At 52.8% G+C, this 14,650-nt stretch overlaps 1 protein-coding gene across 50 annotated transcripts in view; it reads right to left on the minus strand.

Annotated features, from left to right (window-relative positions):
- The window catches only part of LOC113806204 (ensconsin), a 366,330-nt gene that overhangs the window by 42,498 nt on the left and 309,182 nt on the right, over nucleotides 1-14,650 (minus strand). For all 50 annotated transcript variants that reach the window (XM_070127939.1, XM_070127965.1, XM_070127954.1 and 47 more), the window contains one exon: nucleotides 3,597-3,743. In XM_070127939.1, the coding sequence (XP_069984040.1) occupies nucleotides 3,597-3,743 (147 nt within the window). The remainder of the gene's footprint in view (nucleotides 1-3,596; nucleotides 3,744-14,650) is intronic.

Here is a 14,650-nt window from a genome sequence, read left to right on the forward strand (position 1 = left end):
TTCATCGCGTTTCGATATGTTCGACTCGACATTATCCTCGCGAAGTCAATTAAATACGCAGCTCTGCATAATCTTCAATACCGAATCATTCCTTCAACGCTCCTAAAACCGGCCTCTTCTAAAGGCCCGAGCGATGGATATTCTTGCGGATTCCCATGAATAAATGTATGTATGTGCGTATGTGTGTATGCATGTGCGTATGTATGTGTGTGCGTGTGTGTGTATGTGGGTGCGTGTGTGTGTGAGAGAGAGAAAGAGAGAGAGGGCCAGCGTCGTGCCCCTCCTCGCAGCCCATCGCCTGACGGCGCCCAAAGACAAAGCCCGAGAGAAAAGGGCGTCGTTTCACCCAGGCGAACAATATCCAGCACAAGAGACGAGACACGATCCTCAAAGAGAAGTTCAAATCACTCTCTCAAACGCCAGCGAGGAGGAGGAGGAGGAGGAAGAAGAGGACGTAAAACAGAAGGAGGAAGAGGAAGAAAAAGAGAAGGAGGAAGAGGAGGTAAAAGAGAAGGAAGAGGAGGTAAAAAAGAAAGAGAAAAGGAAACAGGACAATCAAACCGTACCACTGGCGCTGCCAAACCCCTGAACACATGCACACCAAGCACACGTGCATAAATGCACACGTACATCACACACACACACACACACACACACACACACACATTTGTTCTCATCCATTATAGGTTCATGACGTCATCACCATTTCCCCAAAGACACCATTTCCATCTACATGTAAATGACATCACCATCTCAGGAAGAATGCCCTCTCGGCGCAGAACAAAAACAAACAAAAACGGGAAGACACACACACAAAACGGGAAAACAAGAAATCGGGAAGACACAAAAACGGGGAAAAAATAGGAAAAGAGGGAAGACAAAAAACAGGAAGACGCAAAAAACAGAAGAAGAAGAAGAAAAACGAAAAACGAGACAACAACAACAACAAAAAACGGGAAGACAAACAAACCGGGAAGACACAAATATGACAAGCCAAGGGGCCCAGGGAAGTCCGGCAGCGAAGAGGCAGGGGCGCGCACGAGATAACGCACTGCCCCCAATCCTTCCCTCGACGCCAATCTGTGAATCTAAATCCGGCGATCAGCAAATCAGGGCCTTATCGGGGGTGACATCGCCGTTCGCCGCACAAGACTTCGTGGCCGACGCGTCCTTCACCTTGGCATATTGATCTCCCTCCCTCCCTTCCTCTCCCTAACCCAAACTCTCTCTTCCACTCTCTCCCTCTCCCTCTCTCTTTTTCTCTTCCCCACCCTCTCCTTTTCCCTCTCCCCCTCTCTCTCCTTTTCCCTCTCCCCCACTCTCTCCTTTTCCCTCTCCCCCACTCTCTCCTTTTCCCTCTCCCCCACTCTCTCCTTTTCCCTCTCCCCCACTCTCTCCTTTTCCCTCTCCCCCACTCTCTCCTTTTCCCTCTCCCCCACTCTCTCCTTTTCCCTCTCCCCCACTCTCTCCTTTTCCCTCTCCCCCACTCTCTCCTTTTCCCTCTCCCCCACTCTCCTTTTCCCTCTCCACCACTCTCTCCTTTTCCCTCTCCACCACTCTCTCCTTTTCCCTCTCCCCCACTATCTCCTTTTCCCTTTCCCCCACTCTCCCCTTTTCCCTGTCCCCACTCTCTCCTTTTCCCTCTCTCCCACTCTGACCTTTCACTTCTCCCCCACTCTGTCTCTGTCTCGCTGTATGTATGTATGTCTGTCTGTCTCTCTCTCTCTCTCCCCTCTCTCTCATTCGCTTAGTCACTCACTCACTCACTCTCCCCCTCCCTCCCTCCTCCCTCCTCTCCATCCATCCATCCTTCCATCCATCTCTTCTCTCCTCCCGTGTATAATCCTATCACTTCGTCTCCAATAAGCCGTCTTCCACCTCCGCCCCTTTCTTTCTCCCTCTGCGCGTAATAACAACCCGAGGAATAAGGAATATACCACATCCGTATATATTGCAACGTCTGACTTTAAGAAAAAGCGAACAACAACCTTCAGGGTAGCTCCGAGTCATCCGCTCCAGTTGAGTGGCAAAACAGTAAAAAAACAAGGGAAGTAAACAAGAAGCAGAGAAGAAAAAGAAAAGGAAAATAGTGGCAGCAGAAGAAAAGACGTGAAGAAGAATAGGAGAAAAATAATAATAATAATAAAGGAGTAGCCCGGAGAGAAAGGACCGAGCTCCGCCTATAGTCTCGAGCGCCCTCCCACGTCCTCCTTCATTAGCGGGACCAAGAGAGGCGGGAGAACCGCCCGCGCCCCTCTCGCGCGCGCCGGGATTTCTCGTGAATGGCAAATGACGCGGGACTTTTCCCCTGCAGCCTTCCTCCCTCTGGATCAAAAGGCGGACTCGTGAATGGCGGAGAACAAAAACGACGCCGGCCCGCGTCTTGCCATTACGGGCCGGCCTCGGAAGTGTTCTGTGTGCCGTCTCGAGGAACACATTCTGTCGCGGCTGAGGACGGATGGGGGTAATGTTCACAGATTCAAAGCTCTATCGCTGTACATATTACGTACTATCCATTGTGAGAACAGCGATCCGGAGGACTCAGAACTAGAAGAATAACGGTAGAACCTAGCTAAAAAAATACTTCTGCATCTTAGTTCAACCGAAGCACTCAATCGCAGAGCCAAGTATAACTTCAACAGGCACACAGCGGCTGACGCGGAGATCGCAGCTCTGCTTCCTCGCTCCTCATACCGATGTCGAGAGGCCCGACGTCGAACAATGATCAGCGGCCAACAGGTTCTCTTGGCAGACGGCGCCCCATAAAAAGGGGCTTCAAGCACGCCCTCCCCAACAAAATACCCGCCCACGACCTGGAGACACGCCTACAATCCTCTCCAAGCTTCTCAGCTCTTGGTTCCTTCGTGCATTATCGTCTCTCGTTTCCCTTTCTATCTCGCATGCCCTTCCGTCCGCTTTAATAATCATCTGCCACAGTTTAACCCTCGCACTCATACCTACACACGTGAACCCTTTCATAATCTGTAGGTATTTGCGCATTCAAATTTATCAAGAACAAGGACAGAGCGTGCATAAACTAAAATGATTGGATTCAGCTCAAGTAAACGGAATAGGCACATTCATTTTGTAGACACATCATATGACTATGAGAACGCATGGCAACCAAAGGTATAAATCATGAAAATAAATATATGCAAATCTCCATGCAGTACATGCTCCCTCATGGGTGAGCCAACTATTTGTACAAATCAAGGTATTACAAAATTTAAAGTGAACATTACAGCTACAATCATGTGCGAAGTGGTGCGTAGGGTCCAGCGACCGTCGCAGAGAGAGAGTGCTATGCGAGTGCCACCAAAGTGCCATACCTCAGCCAACACCGCTCATGCCCTATTGATACTGCCCCAGCCTTTTTTATTTTTATTACTCGCGCACTCAAGTTCCCGCAAACTCACACTAACTCCTTAACTCACTAACTCACTTCCTCACACGCCCAATCACTCTGCGTGTTAGCTATATCTGGGCGACCGTAAACGCCTTCCGAACGCTAACAGGTGGTGGCGAAGGGCGGCGGTGGCTGAGGGTGGCCCCAGTGGGGGAGGGTGTAAGGGTGAGAAAGTAGGGAAACGACTTACCCTTCTTGGCCGGGCTCTTCTTGCTGGCGGCGGCTGAGTTTTGCTGTTGGTCCTGCTGCTGTTGCTGTTGCTGGCCGGAGTGGCCGTTGGCGGAGGGAGCACTGCCCCCCGCCCCGCCACTGCTGTCCCGACCATCACCACCTCCACCTGCAAGGAACAACGTCCATTAACATCAGCGGTGCGAAGGTGCATCCTGTCACACCTACGATAAATCTTGTGACACAATAAAATTACCAAAACAATGCCGGACAGTTTCATTCATTTCATTTCCTTTGCGATTCCTTCTCCTCTCGATACGCTTCCTTTAGGTCGCCCTTCGGCCCGAATAATGGAACTGCCATACCCCGCCTTATCTTCACTCATCCGAAAGCCGAGTCTGGCGCAGCCCCGCGGCCTCCCACACAGCCATCCCAGGCGCAGGAACACCCAAAGGCGGGCGAGAGTCGGTTTCCTCCTGCTTTCCTCGCCCGCGCCCTCATCACCTTCCCTCGCCGCCGAGGGCGCCTCCGCCCATCACTCGGAGTGACGAGACATCCTTCGATACAACCCCCCCCCCCGCGTGACCAGGGGCGGACCTGAAGATCCAATACAGCGCTCGAGCGATGTCTGTCACTGCGACTTTTGTTGACGCTCGCTTTGTTATTTCCGCTCCCCTGTGTCCAATTTCCTCACTTCTTCTCATGGCCTCGTTACGGATCCCCGCCCGCGCGCACCTCCTCCTGCGCCCTCGCACGCCCACCCCGTGTCCTTTGGGCCCCGGCAGAAGGAGAGGCCTCTGCGCTTGGCCACTGCGGGGTGAGGGCCATAGGGAGGAGATCGAAAACGGGAGGGAGAAAGGGAGGGCACGCGAGGAGAGAAGCGCAAAAGAGAGAAGAGAAGGGAATAGGGAAGAGAGAACAGAGGAAGGAAAAGAAAAGGGGGATAGCGAAGGAGAATAGCGGATGAAGTCTACAGGGAGAGGGAAAGCAGGAGGAGGGGGAACGGAGAGAAGCGGAAAAGAGAGAGGCAAGAGGAGAAGGGAAAGAGAGGCAGCGGTGGGGAGGCAGCGACAACCCTTTTGACCCTTGATATTAAGAGGAGAGGAGAGGCTTTGCGAGGGCGTGTACGGGCGGCCCCATTTCTCGTCTCCACCGGCTCGCACGTTCACACACTCCCCGTGACATCACTCACTGTTGCTGGACAATCAATTTGTGAGAGAGTATTCCCTTTAATGGATGAGTGTCGGGCCGGTGTGCTGTACTAATTTCGGGCGGAGGAACGCCCAGGAGTAATCTACACCGCTGAGCACAGCGCCCACAGCTTTCGCTCTCCCGCCAGCCGCCGCTTCCAGTCGGCACTGTTGGCCGTGAATGAGAGGCCTCGTGGCCCCCTGATTACCAGTCCTGCGACTCGCCGACTCCGCCTGGCACTACTCAGCGCGGTCTAGTACACGTCCCGGCCTCCCCAACAGCCCAATTCAAAGCAATCAAGAGCTGCCGCTCAGAATCCAAACCAGGCCGTATTGAACTCCCGGCCTAGGCGGGCCCTTCCTACACATCCTCGGTCCCTCCCTTCTCCCCAGAGGATGTCTCACTTCTCACTCTCATCGCCAGCCTCCCTGCTCCACTATGCCACGCAGCGTGCGTGTAGGCTTAGGAACGAGGGCTCCGTGCCACAGGAAACGCGTACTCACACCAAAGAAAGGGAGTCATCTCCACAGCTGGAACCATGCCATATTTATCAGTGTCTGACAAATCAATGTATTAAAGCTGCTGTTTCACGAAAGTCACTGCTTTGAAAGCAGTTATTTAGGCATTGACGAGAGTAAGTGTCATAATTACCAGCATCAATCTCTAGGTTCTCTCTTTCTGAGAAAAACAGCTATTTCACTTACAAAATTCCCTTGCTTTTGCCTTCTGTTCATCTCTTCCCTTCTCTCCCCCACACAAACACCCAGGAACCAAAAAGGGAATAAGGAATTAAAGCAAAGCAATGCTCTAGGGCCCATACAAGCGAGTCTGCAGCTGGACACCATCGGATAAATCTTTTTAATCAATACTGAAACATTGCCATTGTTTATAACGATGCAAAAAACAGTCCAACATTCGACGTACCGCATCATCCTCAACAACTTGATGTCGACACTAAACAAATAAAAAAAATGCGAAAGAAAGAGAAAAAAAATCATACATACACATATAGACAGGCTAAAAAGGATTGAATCCCAGGGGCCGTGGACAGCGAGTCAGCAAGAGAACTTCACTCAAACGGGTTCATCCTTACTGGGTCTTTTCACAATCAATCAGAAAGCTTCGTCCGCCAGGGCCCCCTCCCCCCCTCCCCCGGCCTCCCTCGGGCACATCGGAGGGCCTGAGCCTCGCCAGATGCCAGCGCCTTCGACCTCCTCCTTGGAAGACGAGTTCGTCCTGGCGTCTCGCCTCGAAACCCACGAGAGCCCCGGAGTCCTCCTCGCTTTAATCTCCGAAATGAGACATCCCAGCCGGAGTTCTTTCGCTCGGTGTTTGCCGCGAGATCATTTTTTATCCCTCGGGCATCGGAGTCCTGCAGGGGAAGACAGGAAAAAAAAATTCCCATTTTATAGTGCGCCGCAATATCCCGGAGACGTGATAAACATGGCGGAAGCGACACGTCTCTGCATCAAGGCTTCGCTTTTACTCCCCATGCAGTTAATCACACATCACAAACACCTAAAACACGGAAAACACTCAGGCACACAGATACAGACAGACACACAAACACAAGCACGCACGCAAAATGAGCCAAGGCTCTTAGGCCAGCAATCAAACACCGTCCACCCTGACTCTTGGTTCTCAAGGGCGTCTACCTTGGCAGGGGCGGGGAGAAAGAAAGAGGGAAGGAGAAATGGAGACGGGAAGGGGTCGTGAAGTCGAGTTTCACCTTCGGCGTGATATATGGCAGGGCAGAAGTGGGATTGGAAGGCGACCTGATACGCGTTCAATAAAATCGAGGAACAAAATCCGTTCCCTTCAGTTCCTTGCCTCCTCCTCCTAAGGAAGTCAAGGTTCAGCGCCCGGCTTTGGCGCTGCCTCTTGCACACGCGGCCCAGTACAACCGCCGCAGTGGGGGAGGGGCGGAGGGGGGAGGGGGAGGGGTCAACATAACTCGCGCGGGGCTGAGTGTTTCCCTTTAAATGTGAGACGACGGGGACTTTCCCTCCTCCTCCCCCATGAGGCGGTGATACACAACTACTAAACTCGAAGGACGAAAGAGCGATGGCGGGCTGACGGCGGTGGACGCGACAGACCGCCGGTGTCCCTTTAAGCCGGAAGCTGACGGACACCTATTGCTCTGAAAGACAACAAATGCACTTCGATTGGGGCGCACTTTCAAAAATGTGTTCCTTGGAGGGGAAAGGGGGGGGGGTCAGCGCCTTGGCCTCCCCTGCCTCGTGCTTGCTCAGCAACCTCCACCGACACCAGGCGATGAACAGTGCTACAGATCCTCCGCCGCTAATTGTTACTCCGGCCTGGCACAATGGGCACCGACGGGAGAAATGCGAGTGTGACGCTGCGCTGACACTAATTACGTGGCTGGCCGGGGCCGAGCAGGTGGCTAGAAAGAATCTGACCAAATCTCTCGCCTCGGTGCCAGCGCTAAACGTGCGACAAGTGAGGCCCGTGCAAAGCACCAGCTCGACACTTCGACGAAGTATTTTAATGAGATTTAATAAAATCCTATTATAGGTAAGTCCTCCCCTCAGGACATCCGAGTCTTAAAAATGCGAATTTCCAATTAACTCCGATGCTGCAGTCGCAGATGTTTGCAATACAGCCCTGCAACCCGATCGTAAACTGTTATTAGATTTTTTAAGAAAGTAATCTAGTTGAGAGATACGCCATGATGCCGCATCGGGTCGAGCATTCAACCGGGAATTTGATGAAATCGAGCGTCTCGTCTGTGGCCGTCGGCGTCCCCAGAGCGCGCCAACAGGAGGCGCCGTCACTGAAATACTGGCTTCTTCGCAGAGCAATTAGGGCGAGGCAGCCTCGAGTCCTTCTCAGGACGAACATGTATTCCTGTGGGCGGACGGGCGGGCGGGCGGGCGGGCAGGGCCTCTACGCACGGCGTGTCTACAAAGCCGGTGCTGGGGGCGCGTCCGACCTACCTGCACCCGCGGCCGGAATGGCCTCGCCACGCAAATACAGCAGACCTCGACTCGCGTCCCTACTCGTTCAGCCTCGATTCTAAGCCTTCCACCTGCGAGCGACGAGCACAACAGCAACGAATTGCAAATAAAATGCAACCGTGACAAGAAAACAAGAACATCGAGAACGTCAAGAAGGCAAGAGCGTCGATCACTTAGCAGAATGTGGCGCAGGGCGGCCGTTCCCCGCGGCAGAAGCTCCCGCCTCCCGCTCGGCATGACCGTTCAGGAAATAACAGGACTGTGAGGGCCAGGGACACGCCGAAGGGCCTGGCGGAGGAAGGCAGGGCGACTGTCGAGCCCCTGACCGCCCACGAATAGCCACTCGGACGCTAAAGGGGGCAGGGCAAGGGAGCCAGGGGTGGAAAATAGGAAAGGTGTAAGAGATTCGGAGAGGGAAGGAGGGAGGGAGCAGGAGAGAGGAAGGGTGGGGGAAGGAGAGAGGGATGGAGGGGGAAGGAGAGAGGGATGGAGGGGGAAGGAGAGAGGGAGGGAGGGGGAAGGAGAGAGGGAGGGAAGGGGAAGGAGAGAGGGAGGAGCAGGAGAGAGGGACGGAGGGGGAAGGAGAGAGGGAGGGAAGGGGAAGAAGAGAGGGAGGGAAGGGGAAGGGGAAGGAGAGAGAGAGCGATAAACAAAGCCGAAGGGAACTCCAACAACGTCACGAAGCACGAGAGTCGCGTGGGAGTGACAGGCGAGACAGGAGTGACTCTCGAGCCCCGATGCTCCACCCTCGACGCAGCGAAGGAAAAAGGAACGGACGAAGGAAAGGAAAATCGCGCTTCCAACTGGGTCCTGAGCGAAGTCAATCGCAAGAGCTATCGGTCACCTTAACAACGTCAAAAAATATTGCTATGGTAAATAATACATTAATAAATAAGAGAGAGAGAGAGAGAGAGAGAGAGAGAGAGAGAGAGAGAGAGAGAGAGAGAGAGAGAGAGAGAGAGAGAGAGAGAGAGAGAGAGAGAGAGAGAGAGAGAGAGAGAGAGAGAGAGAGAGAGAAACGTACAAACACAGACGAAGGCGAATGCTCGGAAGAGAAGGCGCCGCATCATAAACATTTAAAGCCGACGTGAAATACACCGGGAAGAGACTTGGGCAGCGAGGCGAGGCGAGTAACTAGGCAATACATTCCTTTCTCTCCCGGGCTAGCCAGGCGGCCAGCCAGGCGGCCAGCCTCGCACGCATAGCCTGGGCACGAAAAGGGCCTCCTCCAGACACGTGGTCAGGATATTGGCTTCCCATAAGAGCCAAGTGCCAAGCGACGCAAAAAACGGATGAACTACGGCAGTGGAAGCATCACGCATCGTCATACAATGCTTGCAGACAGACAGGCACGCAAGCCGACGACACCAGTGTTCGCGGTAAATGAATATTAATGAACAGAGATTACCGTAGCGCGCTCGGGGCTCGACATAATGGAAAAAATCGGGGTCACTCCTCTACGTTCCGTTGCCCCAATCCGAAAGCCCAAAAATAAAACCGGGATATTCATTCCATTTAGAGTCTCCATTGCCGGGATTATCAAATACGCAAACCTAGGGTATATTTGCAGCTTAAATCAACAGCTGATTCAGGCTCTTTTTAAACAAAAATCATTTACAAAAGAATGTCTGTGATTATTGCACATGAATCGTTTTCCTTCACTCATGTCGCTTATACGTACTTTAGCTGTTTGTGGAGAACTTTCATTTGCATAACAGGGGCACATATACATATGTAACTGACAAATGTCTGCAAAACTTAAAATATATACAAATATCACCGAAGAGAAAGGAGAGATAGATGAGAGAGGAGAGGGAGAGGGAGAGGGAGAGGGAGAGGGAGAGGAAGAGGGAGTGGGAGTGGGAGAGGGAGAGGGAGAGAGGAGAGGGAGAGGGAGAGGGAGAGGAGAGAGGAGAGGAAGAGGAAGAGGAAGAGGAGAGTGGAGTGGGAGAGGGAGTGAGAGTGAAAGAGAGAGATGAGAGAGAGAGAGAGAGAGAGAGAGAGAGAGAGAGAGAGAGAGAGAGAGAGAGAGAGAGAGAGAGAGAGAGAGAGAGAGAGAGAGAGAGAGAGAGAGAGAACGGCCACATGGGGGCAAAAATTGCGCCATCCCTCTCCGGTCAGCCAAGAACAGAGCTCCGCCGTCAACTCACGAAGGCCAGACGTCGTGATCCCTGTGTGTTTTGCTTTAATTCTTCTTATTCTTCTTTCAATCATTCATCAGTTTGCTCTCTCTTTGCTTCTCTTTCCTCGTTTGCTTGTTTTTCTTCCATCTTTCAACTCTTCATCGCTAAGTATTTCCTCCGTCATTTACTTTTTTTCCCTTCCTATTTCTCACCTTTCTTTTTCTTGCCCGCTCTCATTTCATTTTTTTCTCTCCCTTCATCTCATTCTTGCCTCTCCCTTTCACCCTTCTCTTTGCTTCCTCTTCCTCGCCCTTCTCTTTCTCTTCCCCCTTCTCATCCCTCTTCCTCTTCCTCTTCCTCCTCCTCCTCCTCTTTCTCCTTTCCCTTCCCTCCATCGAAGCTTCTCCAAAGAGGAGGGCGCCTGCAAATAAAACCCGCTGCTAATAACTGATTCATGTACTTCATATCCAGAGCCAGACGGTAATGGCACTCGGGGCCGAGGGTGCCAGGGCGAGGCGGACACGGGAGAGCAGGTAGACGAAGGACCCCGAAAGAGGGGAGGGGAGAAGGGGAGAGGGAGGGGATCAAAGAAGCCAAAGATGGGAAGGGAAGGAGAGAGGGAGAGACGCGGGGGCAGCGGAGGAAATCAGTGCTGGGGTGAAGAGGAAAGACGGATATATTGATAGATATTAAGAGAGGTAAGAAATATGAGAGAGAGAGAGAGAGAGAGAGAGAGAGAGAGAGAGAGAGAGAGAGAGAGAGAGAGAGAGACAGAGATATATATATATATATATATATATATATATATATATATAAAGAGAGAGTATATATATATATATATATATATATATATATATAGTTATATATATATATATATATATATATAAATGAGTATTATATATGAGTTGTTACAGCATGTTAAATGAGAGAAGAGGAGAGAGAGAGAGGGGTAAGGGAGTAGAATAAGTAATTAAGAGAACAAATGACAGAATCTGCCTCCTGGGATATAATCACAGCCTGCAGCCCGCTGCTCTCCTGAGATCAAGAGAGTAGCCCTTGCCCGTACACGCCCAGGATGAAGCGTCAAAATTAGAAAATGCTAGCATGTCTTTAGCGCGAAAGAAACCTAGTTGTTCATAACAGAGCAAATAAAAAAAATATCGCATTGTACCTGCAGATGTAGAACGTCGCAATTTCACATAATCAAGGCAAGGAGGTCTCTTCCTGTTAATGCTTCACGCACAAGCAAGCAGGCGACCAAGGGAACAGCGAGCAAGTACACTACGAAAGGTATGAAGGGCGAGGAGTTCGGGCAGACGCTATTTCCTCTCGACCAATCACTTCTCCGGAACAGGAAAATTAACCTAAAGCCATTAATTGCGAGCGGAACGCCGGGTCACGACAGCCATTGTGGCGGCCCGTGACGTCATCATCGGTGAGGGGAGAGGGGAGAGGGGAGAGGGGAGAGGGAGGGAGGGGGACGGGGACGGGGAGAGGGAGCAGGGGATAAAGGGAGTTTAGTGAGAAGAGAGACTAGGGGAGAGGGAGGGAGAATGAGGGAGGGGGGAATGGTGGAGGTGATGAGCGGGAAGGAGCACGAAAAGGACGAGTGAGGGAGAGAGGAAGGGAGGAAGGACGAAGGGAAGGGAAGGAGGGGAATGGGATAAGGAGACGAAGTGGGGAGAAATGGATAGCGGGGAATTAGGAAGGGAGAGGGGGAGAGCGATGGGAGAGGAAGTAAGGGAAGAAGGAGAAGGAAGGTAGAGAGAGGAGACAGATGATGGAGGAGAAGAGAGAAGGAGTAGAAGGTGAGCGAGAAGAAGAGAAGAGAGGATAGGAGGGGAGACGAGGGAAGGCGTGGATAGGCGGGGAGAGGAGGGGAGAAGAGGGAAGGAAATGAGGGAGAGGAGAGCGAGTCGCGCATCCCCGGTTGGAGAAGGGTCTGAACCCGGCCACAAGATCCAGAAGGTAAACACACATTTTCCCAAGACATTTTCAGCAGCAGATTACCACCACGGCGTCGCGACAAGATGTTGTCCTTCTCCTTGGCGAGCTCGTCTCTTCGGCTGCATGCACTTTGTTTTTCCCTCTTTTTTCTTCCCAAGACCGAAGACGCTGGAATGGTAATGAAGACGAAACGGAAAAAAAAGAAAATGTGCACCGGCGTCTTCGCTTCCTTCCGTGAACGATAACCTCGATCCTAAAAGCATGGCTAATCCTGCCTTCGTCCTGCTGTCAAGCTGTCAAGACATGACCCACATGCAGTCGCCTCGGTCGCCAGCGAACTATCAACAAGAACAAATAATTTTTTCGACCTCATTCTTTCCTCTTCCTTTTAGACATCACCATCTTCATCATCATCACCACCACCACAATCATCTATTCTTCCCCTACCTCTCCCCCTCCAATATACCCCCATCTCTATCCCCACACCGCCCCTCCCCCATCCACCACTTCTTTCCCTTCCCTCCGCCGGCACATCCTCCGCTGCCCACTTCCTCTTCCCTCTGCCAACCCATGTCCCTTCAGCCCCCCCCCCCTCCTTTCCCTCCCGCACTACCCACGCCAGCCAACCGAGCGACGACCAGCACGCGAGCAGTGGCATCCACGACACCGACAACGACGGCGAGTGCACCAGCAGGCCCTGGCGTCTCCCCAAAAAACCCCCCCAAACGTTTATGCCATTTACCCCAAAAACAAACAAATCGACGCCTGAGCCGCCCGGTGGGGTTAAGGGTCCCCCAATGCAGGGGGGAGCCCGGCCGCCCATGCAAGGCACGGGGGCGGCGAAGGAGCATCAGATACGGAAGCACCGTGGCGGGCGGCGAGTATCAAGTGGCCGAGCCGGGTCGCCTTACAAGTCCTGCTGCTTCACGCTAGCTCGACGTCGCTTCAGCGGCTCGCATGATCTCCCGTTTCATGCTCGGTCGCCCCCCCCCCTCTCCCTCGATCCTGGCGGGAAAAGGAGTGTCTGCGTTCTAGGGCCAAAGCCAGTGGGTCCCATCAGGTGTAAATATCCGCACACCGTGAATGAACTTACCTCCTCAACTCGCTACAAATTCCCACCACAGCATCACACGTCCCATTTCCTCTCCCCCTCCCCGCCCCGCTCTCAATCAGAACCAAGAGGGAATTCCCGGAATTGCCTCTACTCTCCTCCTCTCTTCTCTTCTCAGTGTATACCCTCCCCCAGCCCCCCGCCCCTTCAATCACCTGGCTCCGCCCCAACCCCCCTCCCCTGCCTTTTATAATCTCCGGACACTCCTCCTCCAACTCTTTCCCTTGTTCAGCATCATCCTTTGTTCCCCCTGCCCCCCTTCCGCGCTGTCTTGGCTCCTGTCGCTCTCCAGTCAGCGTCGGGGGCAAGTTTCCCTTCTCCTAAGCCCAAGGACTTTTCCTCCCGAACTGAAGCTGCCTCCCCCCGGGGCCCCTGACCCATGTTTGGGGGGGTTTTTTCTGATAAAAAAGACCGACGTCTTCAGTAATGTCATGGTGATGGGTGAAGAGTAATTAATAATTGGGGAGACCTTTGACTCCGCCCTTATGGTGTACTGTACCTAACCACCGTCACCACATTAACTGCTAATGGCACTTGGCCACTAACTGCTCTATCTCCTTTTATTTTCAAATAAAAGGCATCAAGAGCAGTATCATACAGAGTATGTGCGGGGAAGAGGGAGGAGGGTTGGGGATGTGTGGGAGCTGAGGGAGGAGCAGTCGGTGCCAATCCTCCTTCCTTATCGGTTGCGGGATGCCATTCCAGCTGCTCCGCAACAACCGCCAGTGTCCTTGGCATTCGCGCCGGGCCAAGGAGTCCGCAGAGCAACACCAGCCGCGGCGAGGCCGTCCCAGCAGAACCTAGGGCGTGCGGGGGTGGGTCGGCTCAGCCATAAAAAAAGGGTGGGGGAGCAGGAAAAATTATAAAAGGGGGAAAAAAAAGCGGTCAGACCACGAGGAGGCCTGGACCACCTCTGGGAGAACGGCTGCGGGGTTTTGGGAATCGCCGGGGGAAAAAAAGACCCCCCCGGGGGGGTCCGTTTCAGGCATGGCGCACTGCTGACCCGGGAAAACAAGGCCATTCATGACAAGGGGAGGAAAGAAACGGCTTTCTTGCACAGGGCAAAGGTCAAGTGCGCGGGGAAGGGAACCCACTCATCTGAACTTAAGGAGGGAGTGGTGTAGGGTCAACAGGGTAAAACAAAACAAGGTCAATAGCGAATCCGGGTCAACAAGCCCATGAATATTGGCGTTCTCGGACGAGAGAAAAACGACAGTTATAACCGAATAAACACAAGTGAAAACTGCATTAAAACTTTAATCACAACATCGGGGCTGCACTAAACTGACAATCATGCAAGGCCGTCCGTTCCCCGCCACCGCCGGCCCCCCCCCGAGTTCCCAAAGGAAGCGGAAAAAGAATTTTTTAAATTTTCACCCCAAAAAAGGGGGGGAAACCCCCAAAAAACAGATACTTCGCAGCAGCTCCACCCTCGGGATCATTCCAAAAGGACAAGGCGCAGAACGGCCATCCCGCCCGTTAGCACGTAGCCCTCGTAGCCCGCTCCTTCAACGCAGGAACACCTGCGCCGCAGACACAGCCGCGCCAGATTCCGGGGGGCCCCTCCCCCGCCCGAGCCCTGTCTTTTTGTATCGCGAAACGAAATGGCGGAGGGGGAAAGGGCACCCCAGCGCGATGAGAAATACGACTTTACGAGCGAATAAGCCCCTTTTTTAAAGCGTGAGAACCCCTTCTTTTTAACGGGGGTTTACCCCTTTTTTTATTT

This window comes from Penaeus vannamei, chromosome 12 (genome assembly GCF_042767895.1).
Source record: "Penaeus vannamei isolate JL-2024 chromosome 12, ASM4276789v1, whole genome shotgun sequence".
Classification (NCBI taxonomy): domain Eukaryota; kingdom Metazoa; phylum Arthropoda; class Malacostraca; order Decapoda; family Penaeidae; genus Penaeus; species Penaeus vannamei.